We start from the raw sequence: 14622 nt of genomic DNA on the forward strand, positions 1-14622 counted from the left end.
GACATAGGTTTAAGGTGCGAGGGGCAAAGTTCAGAGGGGATGTGCGAGGCAAGTTTTTTACACAGAGGGTGGTGAGTGCCTGGAACTTGCTGCCAGGGGAGGTGGTGGAAGCAGATACGATAGCGACGTTTAAGAGACATCTTGACAAATATACGAATAGGATGGGAATAGAGGGATATGGGCCCCGGAAGTGCAGAAGGTGTTAGTTTCGGCAAGCATCAAGATCGGCGCAGGCTTGGAGGGCCGAATAGCCTGTTCCTGTGCTGTACTGTTCTTTGTTCTTTGACTATGCCTGTGGGATGAGGACTAAAGCAGTTCGTTCCTACCTCTTTTTCACCTTTCTTTTTCCTCGTCACCGCCGACAAAGTTTCCATTTCACTTTCAAAGAGATCGACCTGTGAACAACAACATGGTTACCTTCAATGCCCAGCATAGCATGAGGCTCAAAAATAAATCAACTATGTTTATGACGTTAAAAAACAATTCAAAATAAAATTAGCCAAGGGTGACTCACCTGCATATTTAAAGTGTCTATCGTATTCTGAAATGGAAGACAGATTGTGAAAAAAATAGATTTGCATGATTAATTAGAATACCTTTTCTAAATGTTGATTGTTTACATTTTTCTCACATTCTGCCACTGAGCCATCAGTCAATAGAGACATAATTGTAATACAATCACAACAAAGCACGAACCCAAAATCCCAGCTAGACATGGAATCAACCAATTGGAGGCCAACAACTCTCAGACTTACCCTCTATAATCCCCTTTTTGTGAAGTTTGTATCTTAAACCTGATATTTATTTTGATCTATACTGCTATAACAGTTTCAGCTATTTGGAAGGTAACATAGTAACAATAATGACATGGACCATTTAAATGTGAACCTTTCATATTGTAGTTCAATTCCTGATAGGGCAGGCTTCAGATCCCAAGATATTGCACTAAAGTTTCAGGTATCTGAATACATTCAAAATCTCCCCTTTGGCCCCTGACTGACAGCCCATTACCACATCCTCTGTGCACACCTTTGCTGATCACTCCTCTCTACAGCTGCACTTGTGGGAAGACAAAGTGTGGCTGTTTCTAGTGAGTAAAGCCATAGTTGGAGACTTTCTGAGTAACAACAGAAAAGGAACTGCCCCAGCACTGGTAGTGTTCCTGTACCACCAGCATTGGCAAGGTTTGCAATGAGGCCTGCACAGAAATGCAGGTGGGAGGTAACAGAGAGGCCAGAGAAACTACACAAGAAAAAATATTAATAAAAGAAAACCAAAGATAAACAAAACTGAAATGCAAAAACAACACTGGAAAAAAGGAAGCAACTCTCAAAAAACTACAAATTCAAAATAAAAATGAATTTTAAAAATGTAAAAAGTGAAAAGAGAAAAAGCAAGAAGAGAATCGAGCACTGTTCCCAATGGTGGCAGTTCACAACTCGCCACCTACTCTCCTTTTTTCACCTGCAGTGTGCTGAGTACTGGGAGCAATAGCAGGAATTCTTGAGCTGGTCTGAGCTGTGTCAGCACTGACCCTCTAGAAAGCATTTAGACTGCACTGCCATCACTTACCGTCAGCCACTGACAGATTTCTTCCTTTTCCTTCTGTGCAGGATCCACCTTCGTCGCTGATCCCAGCCCTTCTTTAGAATAGGCTTTGGTCTTTGTTTCTCTCTCCACTATCTTGAACCTCTCCATTTGCTTTATAGAAAAGATTTAAATACTTGAACTACACATTTAGATTTAAAAATCGTATTCTGCATTCTCTACACCCGAGCCGTGCTTGCTTGCCTCCGATCAGCTGACCAAGACAAGCCACAAACTTCTCTGTGACTGGCTGAAGGAGCTACACTTGCAGTGAGCTGACAGTCTTCCTTCTCTCACTCAATAATCACAAAGCAACAAGGGAGAACTGACAAAATTCCCAATAACTGAGGCCAACAGATGTGAGTGTCAGGATGACCCAGCACTCAAATCTGAAACCTTTGGATAGCATGGGAAGTGCACGAAGTCCATTCAGGCCCTGCCTGCATTGGACTGAAACCCTAAGTACAGATACATCAATTATCATCACCGTATCACATCAAACGAATAACTTTCTTCAATGAAAAGCAAGCATTAAAATATGTGCAAAATGGAAGAATTCCCAGCTATACTTAAGACCATCAAAGTTTAGCATCCAACCATGTCATGCACACACAGCTATGCAGTCAGTACTCAGAACCCAAGTGTTCCTGGATATTTTTCATACTTTCAATGAGATCCACAATAAAATCTTAAGTCTCCCCTGTTTCAGGCTGTTTTGACTGTGTAAAATTGACTTTTCTTTTACTAATGCATCTCCTTCACTGCATTTTATATGAAAGCGCAAGAACAAGTCTGTGTGAATCTGCAGAGAGTAGGTAGGAATCGGGGCTTTGAACATTGTGTTATGTTAAATACGACAGTGGGAAAAGGCATAAAAATGTGGCCCAATATGACAGAGTGAAGCAATCACACAGCATGATCCAACATCACAGCAGATAGTGGAACCAAAGGGAAGGTATTTGTACACAACAGCAGAAAAACAAGGACAGAATTTACAAAGAACAGAACAGGCAGGAGCAGAAAGAAAGCTGTAAATTTTCTGGTTGATGCTGTGCTCATTTGAAGTTGGTGCACGTGGTATACTTGGATTTTCAGAAGGCTTTTGATAAGTGCCCCACAGGAGGTTGGTTAACAAAATTAAAGCACATGGAATAGGAGGTAATATACTGGCATGGATTAAGGATTGGTTAACAGGCAGAAAGCAGAAAGTAGAAATAAATGGGTCATTCTGCCGTTGGCAGGCTGTGACTAGTGGGGTACCACAGGGATCAGTGCTTTGGTCCCAGCTGTTCACAATACACATCAATGATTTGGATGTGGGGACCTAATGTAGTATTTCCAAGTTCGGAGATGACACAAAACTCGGTGGGAATGTGTGCTGTGAGGAAGATACAAAGCGGCTTCAAGGGAATTTGGACAGACTTAGTGAGTGGGCAAGAACATGGCAGATAGAATATAATGTGGTAAAATGTGAGGTTATCCACTTTGGCAGGAGGAACAGATGTGGTGTATTTCTTAAATGGTAAGAGATTAGAAAGTGTAGATGTACAAAGCGACCTGGGTGTCCTTGTCAATAAGTCACTGAAAGCTAACATGCTGGTGCAGCAAGCAATTAGGAAGGCTAATGGTATGTTAGCCTTTATCGCAAGAGGATCTGAGTACAGGAATAGTGAAGTCTTGCTTCAATTGTATAGAACCTTGGTTAGACCGCACCTGGAGTACTGTGTGCAGTTCTGGTCCCCTTACCTTAGGAAGATATTATTGCCATAGAGGGAGTGCAACGAAGGTTCACCAGACTTGTTCCCGAGATGGTGGCACTGTCCTATGAAGAGAGTTTGGGGAAACTGGGCCTGTATTCCCTAGAGTTTTGAAGAATGAGAGGTGATCTCATTGAAACCTACAAAATACTTAACGGGATAGACAGGGTAGATGCAGCTAAGATGTTTCTCCTGGCTGGGGAGTCTAGAACCAGGGGACACAATTTCAAAACAAGGGGGAAGCCACTTAGGACCAAGATTAGGAGAAATTTCTTTACTCAGAGGGTTGTGAATCTTTGGAATTTTCTACCCGAGGGCTGTGGAAGCTCAGTCATTGAGTATATTTAAAGCAGAGATTGACAGATTTCTAAATACAAATGACATAAGTGGATATGAGGATAGCGTAGGAAAAAGGCACTGAAGTGGAAGATCAGCCATGATCATATTGAATGGCGGGGCAGGCTCAACGGGCTGAATGGCCTACTCCTGCTCCTATGTTCCCATGACTACTTAATGTGTACATACCAAATTTAACACCTGTGTTAAAACAGTGCAGAGAGGAATTTGATCAGAACTTGTCAATGCCAACCAACCAATCTACCCGTTATTGTTTGATGTACACAAGGATCACAGCAAAGAGACAGGAAGACCTGGTGGAAAATGTCCTGACCACCAATACTGGAGTAAGGACATGCTGTTGTACAGAACACGTAATGTCAGTATGGTACAGAATGGTGTCAGGAGGTAGTACAAATGATGTAATAGAGCAAACAGGCACTATATTGTGCAGCAGCAGCAGTGCGAGGGTGCAGGGTGTTACGTTACCGTTTCAATGAGTTTTCTGTTTTCTTGTAGCTGCCTCTTGTCTTTGATTTCGTTGGAGGCCACCCATGTCTTTATTTGGTCTCGCAACCTCTGCAGACATAAGGGAACACAACATATCAAATTTAAACCAGAGGCAAGACGACAGAATAAATAACATATAACCTGTTGCTTTTGTATTGGAACCAATATTTACAACAGATTGATCCTGGGCCTGCTCAAGAAACGGAAAGTCCATATAGGCGCTACATTAGAACTTTAAGGCTTAACAAGAAATCAGATGAAACTGCTTTGGTTCTAACGCTGGGGACTCCTGGGATGACAGTTCCGTACTGGCATGACTTCTTAAAAGTTTCCTTATTTGTATTCTTGTTTGAATGCCAATAATTCCCTCTGCACGTTATTTTTAGCAAACATGTTAATATGTTCACAAATATTAAGCTGTGCTGTTTCAATGTTGCCAGTATCTCATTCATTTTAATGCAGACAATGGGAATTCAACTCAAAAATATATCTCCTCTAATTCAGTTAAACTTACAGATATATTTAAAAACAGCAGGATTTAATGAAACAAAACTATTTCTGTGATGACAGATTCCTCCCTGCCCTGTGTACACCACAGACTGTCAAAATCAGCATTAGTTTGAAAGGTTTCAAATGGGTTCAAACTTGAAAAAAAACTTGGCTCAAACTTTACATTTTATTCTTCCTTTTGATGCAGGGAAAGTTATGCGAGAAGCTGAAATCATATTAGTGATTTGGTTTGAACCATAAATTACTCATTTCATCATGCTACATTCGAAAGATTATCCAGTCATTATCTGACCTGTTTAACAGATGCATCTCCAAACCAATTCTAGCTTCTTGGAATAATGTGACCTGCCATCCACTGGCAGCAACACACAAGGGTGAGTGAGGCCTGAAAAGCTGCAAATGCAGCACCTCCGCAAAACTCATCAGGCTCTGATACATATGAAGACAATGAGTTCGAGAGACAGAATGGTGACAGGCTGGTCTGTTGTGTCACAATTCACAGCTTCTGACAAAGGTCAAGCGATTCATACTCTCATCAGAAGCCTGAATCTCTGCTACACTCTAACCCAGGAATCCAGTTTGTGACCTATACAGTGGTTCGTCTCATTGCTGAGTCAGTTATTTACAGCACAGGAAGAGGCCATTCAGCCCATTGAGTTCACGAGAGCTCTCATTACTGCAATCCAGTTAATCTCATTCCTCCGCTCTATCCCCATAGCCCTGGAAGTTTATTTCCTTCAAGTGGCCATACAATTTCCTTTTGAAATCATTGACTGTTTCTGCCTCCACCACCATCGTAGGCAGCGAGTTCCAGATCATTACCACTCGCTGTGTAAAAAAGTTCTTCCTCTCATGCTCCCTGCCTCTCTTGCCCAATACCTTAAATTTGTGTCCCCTAGTCCTTGTACAATCAGCTAATGGGAACTGCTTTTCCTTGTCTACCTTATCTAAGTCTGTCATAATCTTGGACACCTCTATCAAATCTCCCCTCAATCTCCTTTGCTCCAAGGAGAATAACCCCAACTTCTCCAACATAACCTTGTAGCTAGAGTCCTCCATCCCTGGAACCATTCTGGTAAACCCCCTCTGCACCCTCTCAAGTACCCTCACATCCTTCCTAAAGTGCGGTGACCAGGGCTGAACGCAATACACCTATTGCGGCCTAACCAAAGCTTTATAAAGGTTCAGCATAACTTCCCTGCTTTTATACTCAATGCCTCTATTTACAAAGCCCCAGGTCCCATATGCTTTGCTAACCACTCTCTCAATATGTTTTGCCACCTTCAAAGATCTGTGCACATGAATCCCCAGGTCCCTCTGTCCCTGCACACTCATTAGAACTGTGCCATTAAGTCTATATTGCCTCTCCCTATCCCTTCTGCCAAAATTCATCATCTCACACTTTTCTGTATTATACTCAGGTTTTAATCCTTGCTCATCGTTATTAACATGGCTGACTAGTGTAAAGGTGCCACTTGGCATTGTGCAACAGGAAGAAAATACGAGAAAATGAAATGTATTTTAGGTGACCAGGACTCCTTTGAACTGTCCCAGCTGATCACCCTACCTCACTGCCATTTTTGTTGGGATCTCGCTGCGCCTAAAACAGCTGCTACTTTTACTTATACATTTCACCATAATTAATTAAATATGAAGCACAGAAATAAGTAGCAGTCCCTCAACTGTCACATAATTTAACCTTCCCTGACATACAAGTTGGAAGTGAAGGTACCAAATTTCTACAGGGGAAACAATCTTCCATTGTACCACATATAAGCTTTTTGCTGAAGAGATCAGCTGAATAAATGCACGATCTGTCTACTCACAATAGTGATCTTCACTCTTCAGCCATGAGATGCTGAACCAAATCCTGTGACCACCAGAGAGGGCAGCCTGTGTATTACTCCATGTGGTGGAATTACATTGCTCTGTATATGAGCAAAATAAAAGCCTCCACTTCGGCACTTGCTCTCACCTGTAGTTTCTTAATTTCTTTCTTCAGGTCAGCTTCGTATTTTTCCTTCTGATTTGCATTTGCTGCACTGTGAACCTGATTACAAGAAGATGCTGTCAGAATGGGTGTTACCGTCACTGCTCACAAAACCCTCAGAACTGTATCTCACTAGCCCAGTGTTTGCTTTTGCTCTAGGAACAGTGAAATCACAACCAGGCCAAGCCATTAAGGTTCTGCTTTGAGAAGATCACCTACCTTCACTGAGAAAAGCGTTGCACTGGTCGATCCAGTTTCCTGTCTTTTAGTCTGTGCTGCAGTTAATAGCACAAAAATCTCAGCAAGCGTATTTAATAAATTGAGCTTAAAAGAATTTGAGTGCTTTAGTAATGGTTAATGCCCCTTTTAACAAATGTTTAGTTCAAAACTTTCCAGCTGGGCTTCCTCCACCTCCGTCCCACCTCTCCAAATTATTTTTCAGTCTAGGAGTCACGCAGCAGGTCCTTTAGCAGACTGACAGCATATATTATTTCTGGGAGCTCACATGACCTTCAGTGCACTGATGCTAGCATGCAGCCTTGAATTGTCAGTACCCAAGTGCTCACTTTGCTGATTATTTCGCTAACTCTTCAGTGTAAATTGATAATATTCTTGATAACTCGCAGCTGGATTTGGATTATCACTGGCCTTACTGCTTAGAAGGAACAGTTCTTATCATGTCCATGTCAATGGTCCCCTCTTGCTCCCTCCCAGTTACTGCAATGAATAATACCCAATAAATGGGATCACAGTATTTATAACCCTAGCTGTGGCTTTGCGTCCCCAAGCTGCCCATTACTATCACTTTCCTGCCTTTATTTTACTGTTTATGGAACTTTTTCTGACCCTGTACAGGACAGGAGAAGATAGACTGCATCTCACACCAGGCAGTATCTTGATCTGCAATTTCTGCTCTGTAAGAATTCTGTGGAACGATATAAACTTGGAAGCTCTAAAATGGTGAGTATTTGGGAAATTACTCAGGTTGGCAAGTGAAAAATAAAACAATCACGAATTGTAAAATCTGCAAATTTTCGAGAATTTTAAAAAAGGGGACAGAATCTCAGAATACCATCATAAAGCTGCTAGTATAAAAGCAAAATACTGCAGATGCTGGAAATCTGAAATAAAAACATTTTATTTTATATAAAGCTGCTAGTCACTGGTAATGGGTGACCATTTAAAATCAGTTCGACAAGCTCAGCAGCACGCCTGCGGGAGTGTGACATAAACATTTATACAGTAGTTTAAAGAGAGGATCAAATGGCTACAAACAAAATGTCATTTTAACAATGCAAATTTTTTATTCTATTCTTTTTGCCCTCAGATCTCATAATCTCACCGTCATCGGGTAAGGCCCCGCACCATAATGTCAAATCCAGGTGGGACAGGGAAAGGGTGAAGTAAAAAGAATGAAAAGAGTAGAGATTTAAGAGAAAGGAAAGGAGGAGAAAAGAGGGACATGGAGATCAAGAAAACCTGGACTCATTAATGATGGTGCCCTTTGCCCTCTAAGCGCAATATTTGATCATCATGGAGCAACTGCAAAATCTAACAGAAACAAAGCACAGGCTACAGGGCAGGGATTACCTCCAGGGTTTCTTGCCATCACAAATTTGTCCCCAGTCAAACTAAACTTGACTGAAATCTACATCGGCTTTTGAGATCTATATACAGTCAAATTTCCTTTTTACAGCCACACAAGAGGTTCCTTCAAACAGGGTCACCCTTCCCTCCTCGGCCTTTTGTATTCAGTTTAGTTTCTTTAATGAAAAATGTTTCACAGATGCAATTTTAATTCCTATGTATTGCAACAAACAAGAAAAAATTGTACATTGCACCTTGACATTATAGGACAGAAATATCAGAAAGTGCTGCTCCGGAGCCTGTGATTTGTGTAAAGTGGTTAACAGTCAAAAACAAATAATTACTAAATTTCAAATTTCATAATCCTTCATGGAGCACTAATTGAGAAGAAGGGGTAAAGGCGACTGGGGATGGACAGAAGTGACTAGATGGGAAGAACAAATTTTGAGTATTACTATTGCTAAGAGGTGTCACAGTTGAGGACATACAGGTATATGACATGAGTCCATTTTAAAAATGGCATGAAAATGATCACAGGTTACAGAGAATGAGTGCATCAGTCTGTGAATAACCAAGAGAACCTGGTCTCAATCTGCTACAAAAATGGAAGCAGCAAGCTTTGACCAACTCTACCTTTTGCCAGATGTCTTCGAACGTTTCTACACCCTCACTGACTTTCTTCAGACAGCGGTCAATTTCCCCTGCAGGACAGCAAATTGAAGGTATTAATGTCTCTTTTGAATTGCAGTGTCCATTTGACAGCCAGTAATGGCCAATTATTTTAAGTTAACCTTAAAACTGATGCAAAATCTCTAGGGAAAAAAACCTCATCTCTAATCAAATCCTTAAAGCACATATTCAAATAAACCAGATACACACAGCAACATTACTCCTTTTAATCGAAGAACAGGGCAGAAAGTTTATATACGCAGACATATTCCACAGTAACCCCAGGCAATACAAAACGCATATCGTATAATATCAGGTATCACGTCTTACACACACTATGCTTCTCTTTACTAGAAGATGTAAATAACTACGCTTTCTTCATTACTCCCTCCTCTCAAATTCCCTGCACCTTCTGCACCTTTCTCAGAGCCCCGGGTTCTAACTGAAATCTCTGTTTTACATTGACTCCAATGCCCACATTTGTGACTCTGGATATAGTGTTTGGGGGCTTTCCTCATACTGATAGTGTGTATTTTTAGAGGGAGTCCCACACACCTGGCACCGACTGTCAATATAAAAACACAATAGATCATCACTGAGCCTGCTGTTAGGTCACCATTCCAGGTCTGAATAAAAACCAGGCAGCACATTAGCTGCAGGCTGTCAGCAGTACATTATATCCCACAGGCAAAAAGAGTCACACCATTGACTGGTAACAAAAATGGAACTTGAAATCTAGATGTGAAAATATAAAGACGGCAGTCTAGGAATTCCATTGCCCACTTGTAAGAACTGGTGCTAAACCAGCCTAAATTAACATTTCACTCATCAATTACTCTTGTTGATAAAATCCAAATCAATACAGAGGGAGCTGGTGAGTTGGGTGAGGAAGAGCTGCAAATGGATCACATGCAGCAAGAATCCCAAGGTGAACTGACGTTGTGGGACAGAGGAACAGGTAGAGAACAGATAGAGAAAGCCTGTGCTTTCTAAAGCTGCAGAGTGAACTAATTAGGCTGCGTGAGGAGGCTTGACCAACACCCACCAGCCCAAATCAGGGAGACCAATAAACTGTCACATTCTACAGCTTTTGCACAGTCAGAAATGCAAACAATACATGTCAGATTCCAAATCAGGAAGACAGGAATCAGTACTGCAGCACCATGAGTGTTAATCCCCTCCCGTCCCAACAAAATACCATAATCTTACCTTGCAATTTCCTTTTATCGGCCATGACTGAACGACCAGTCAGTGCCTTAAAACCATGCTCCAGTGCGCTGTAACACAGAGAGAATTTGTAGTCAGTGACTTTGGAGCACATTACAAAACAAGGCCATGAGAATTAGCACATAGCAGAATTCATAAACGATAACTAACACCCAGAAGCTGTAACATATAGCACACAGTGTAACATGGGCACAGGCCGACACACTGCAACACGGACGCAGGCCCATGCACTGCAACACGGAAACAGGCCGACGCACTGCAACACGGACGCAGGCCGACGCACTGCAACACGGACGCAGGCCCATGCACTGCAACACGGAAACAGGCCGACACACTGCAACACGGACGCAGGCCCATGCACTGCAACACGGAAACAGGCCGACACACTGCAACACGGACGCAGCCCGACACACTGCAACACGGACGCAGCCCGACACACTGCAACACGGACGCAGGCCGACACACTGCAACAAGGACGCAGGCCGACACACTGAAACACGGACGCAGACCGACACACTGCAACACGGACGCAGGCCGACACACTGCAACACGGACGCAGGCCGACACACTGCAACACGGACGCAGGCCGACACACTGCAACACGGACGCAGGCCGACACACTGCAACACGGACGCAGGCCGACACACTGCAACACGGACGCAGGCCGACACACTGCAACACGGACGCAGGCCGACACACTGCAACACGGACGCAGGCCGACACACTGCAACACGGACGCAGGCCGAAACAATGAAACAAGGACGCAGGCCGACACACTGAAACACGGACGCAGGCCGACACAATGAAACAAGGACGCAGGCCGACACACTGAAACATGGACGCAGGACGACACACTGCAACACGGACGCAGGCCGACACACTGCAACACGGACGCAGGACGACACACTGCAACACGGACGCAGGACGACACACTGAAACACGGACGCAGGCCGACACACTGCAACACGGACGCAGGCCGACACACTGCAACACGGACGCAGGCCGACACACTGCAACACGGACGCAGGCCGACACAATGAAACACGGACGCAGCCCGACACACTGCAACACGGACGCATGCCGACACACTGCAACACGGACGCAGGCCGACACACTGCAACACGGACGCAGGCTGACACACTGAAACACGGAGACAGGCCGATACCCTGCAACATGGACACAAGCTGACACACTTACAGACACAGGCTGACACAGTGCAACATGGACACAAGCCGACACTATATCACGGACACAGCCCGACACACTGAAACACGGAGTCAGGCCGATACCCTGCAACACGGACACAGGCCGACACACTGCAACACGAACACAGGCCGACACACTGCAACACGGACACAGGCCGACACACTGAAACACGGAGTCAGGCCGATACCCTGCAACACGGACACAGGCCGACACACTGCAACATGGACACAGGCTGACACACTGCAACACGGACGCAGCCCGACACACTGCAACACGGACACAGGCCGACACACTGCAACACGGACACAGGCCGACACACTGCAACACGGACACAGGCCGACACACTGCAACACGGAAACAGGCCGACACACTGCAACACGGAAACAGGCCGACACACTGCAACACGGACACAGGCCGACACACTGCAACACGGAGTCAGGCCGATACCCTGCAACACGGACACAGGCCGACACACTGCAACATGGACACAGGCTGACACACTGCAACACGGACGCAGCCCAACACACTGCAACACGAGCACAGCCCGACACACTGCAACACGAGCACAGCCCGACACACTGCAACACGGACTCAGCCCGACACACTGCAACACGGACACAGCCTGACACTGCAACACGGACACAGCCCGACACTGTAACACGGACACAGCCCAACACTGTAACAAGGACACAACCCGACGCAGTAACACAGACACAGCCTGACATATTCTAATAGATAGCACATCACTGCAGCCTGACTGTGATACAGACACTACAGCCCGACACACTGTAACAGGCAGAACACTGCAACCTGACAAACAACACAGGCACAACATTATTTAAAAAGTAGGAGCTGCTTTATATAACAATTCATCCCATCTCTTAGAAACATCTCCAACTGCTTCACATCACTTTAAAATGCAGTGACTTTGTCATGTAAGCAAATAGGGCACCACTTTGCAGATCAGGCAGAAGCAATGAGATGCTCAATGAGGGAAAAATGTTGGTCAATGCGGCATGAGAACTCCCTGATCTTCTTCAAATTGTTCCATAGAAACTTTAGCATCCAACTGCATCACCAGAGCAGGAAGATAGGCCCTTAGTACTGCACCAGAGTGCCAGCCCAGGTTTTTCACTTGAGTCCTCAAGTGGGGCTTTAATCTACAACCTTCAGACTCAGAGCTGTGACTCCTACCACTGAAACATAACAATATTCCACAAGGACTGCAACCATGATTAGATGCAAACAAGAGATTATAACTAGGCAAACAGATTACAGTCAGAACCACTGAGTGAAAGTGAAATTTCCATTCAGATACCCTAGAACAGAGAAAAGATTGAATACATTTAGTACTGATGCATTAACCAGATGATCTATAACTGTTATGTATACCCTAAAACTGCGTGAGACATGGCCTGGAACAGCAAAGATGTAGGTCTGAATCTCAAGCAGAGGCAGGAGTGTCTACCAATGACTGGTAGGGAAGAAAAACAGAAGGAGACAGTCACACTTGGGAATTCTTTGCTATCTCCTGGGATCTGGTAATCAATCCAGGGATTGAAGTGGCATCATATGATGCCATGTGATATGATGCTATCTCAGCTGCCTCAATTGATTTCCCACTTTTACACTGGCTCTCATCTGAACCCTGCAACTGAACTGGAGCCTTTACCCCCTGCCAGGTGGTTAATACTTTTGATTATGTTTGTTTCCTCACGCCTTCAGCTGGGTTTGTGCTGCAAGGGCTAAGAGTTAGTCTCAACTGTGTGGTTCAATCTGAAGTTAAACAGCATCACCACAGTTTGTTACCGGGTTCTATAATATTCAGTATATATTATAACCAGATGTTGTAACATAGGGAGAGTTCACAATTAGATACATGTAGGTAGATTAGCTCAGAAGCCATTATTCCTTTCAAGCAAGTCCTTGATCCCCATGAGCAAATTCTGGGTAATTATATTGAACCCATGGGTTGAGGAGAAACCCTCCTCACTGTATTCCAAGAACTGGATATATAATTCAATTCTGGGCACACATTTTAGGAAGAATGTCAAGGCATTGGAGACAGTGCAGAAGAGATTTACTACAATGGTACCAGGGATGAGGGTCTTCAGTTATGTAGTGAGACTGGAGAAGCTGTGGTTGCTCTACTTACAGCAGAGAAGGTTACAAGGAGATTTAATAGAGGTGTTCAAAATCATGAATAATTTTGATGGAGTAAATAAGAAGAAACTGTTTCAAGTGACAGAAGGGTCAGTAACCAGACGACACAGATTTAAGGTGTTTGGCAACGAGTTGTTGTGATCTGGAATACGCTGCATGAAAGGGCAGTGGAAACAGATTCAATAGTAACTTTTAAAAGAATTGGATAAAGACTTGAAGGGAAGAAATTACAGGGCTGTGGATGAGCAGGGGAGTGGGATTAAATGGATAGCTCTACCAAAGAGACAGAATAAGCACGAGGGACCAAATGGCCTCCTTCCGTGTTATGTTATTCTACAATTCTAATGTACTCCCACTTGATCTCTCTTTTTCCCTTGATTCCCAGTATAAAGGTAAATAAAAACACGTTAATGCCTTTATGTAGTTGCTTTTATCATGTCCTCAGGGCATCCCAAACCAGGGGATTACTTTTGAAGCACAATCACTGATGTTTTATAGGCAAAAATGGCAGTCAAAATCCCATAAACAGAAACGAGATGAATGATCAGATAATTAGCTTTGGTGGCACTGCATGAGGGAGGAATGTTGGCCAGGACACCAAAGAAACTCCCCTACTCTTCTTCACATAGTAGCATAGGATCAATTAGTCACCTGAGCAGACAGAAAGGGACTCAGTTTAGCGTCTCATCTGAAAGATGAAATCAATGGTCAAAAGGAAAACCATTCAAGTGGAGTAATACCTGACAGAAAGGAAGATAGCTGTTGGAGGTGAGTCATCACGTCTGCAGGAGTCCTCAGCAAAGCATTCTTGGCCCAGCCATTTGTAGCTGTTTCATCAAGGACCACTCCTCTGACATAAGCTCAGGAGTGGAGTTATTTGCAGACCATTCCATTCACAACTCTGCCAATAATGAAGTAGCCCATGTTGGCTTATATCAGGACCTGGATAACATTGTCACTGGGTCAGATTATTGAAACTCCCTATGTAACCACCATTGTGGGAGCACCATCACCGTTCACCATATCCCAAGAACCGGCAATAGCACATTAAAATTATCTTTTGTGGCACTGTAGCAAATG

The 14622-nt window shown here is 43.8% G+C and overlaps 1 protein-coding gene across 3 annotated transcripts in view; it reads right to left on the bottom strand.

Annotated features, from left to right (window-relative positions):
- LOC137353488 (CCR4-NOT transcription complex subunit 3-like) overlaps positions 1-14622 on the bottom strand; it is a 100800-nt gene that overhangs the window by 44663 nt on the left and 41515 nt on the right. For all 3 annotated transcript variants that reach the window (XM_068019817.1, XM_068019816.1, XM_068019815.1), the window contains exons 2-8: positions 10156-10223; positions 8911-8978; positions 6676-6750; positions 4170-4259; positions 1573-1701; positions 515-541; positions 327-395 (exon numbers count right to left, since the gene is read on the bottom strand). In XM_068019817.1, the coding sequence (XP_067875918.1) occupies positions 327-395; positions 515-541; positions 1573-1701; positions 4170-4259; positions 6676-6750; positions 8911-8978; positions 10156-10180 (483 nt within the window). In that variant the 5' untranslated portion in view covers positions 10181-10223. The remainder of the gene's footprint in view (positions 1-326; positions 396-514; positions 542-1572; positions 1702-4169; positions 4260-6675; positions 6751-8910; positions 8979-10155; positions 10224-14622) is intronic.

This window comes from Heterodontus francisci, chromosome 41 (genome assembly GCF_036365525.1).
Source record: "Heterodontus francisci isolate sHetFra1 chromosome 41, sHetFra1.hap1, whole genome shotgun sequence".
Lineage (NCBI taxonomy): Eukaryota > Metazoa > Chordata > Chondrichthyes > Heterodontiformes > Heterodontidae > Heterodontus > Heterodontus francisci.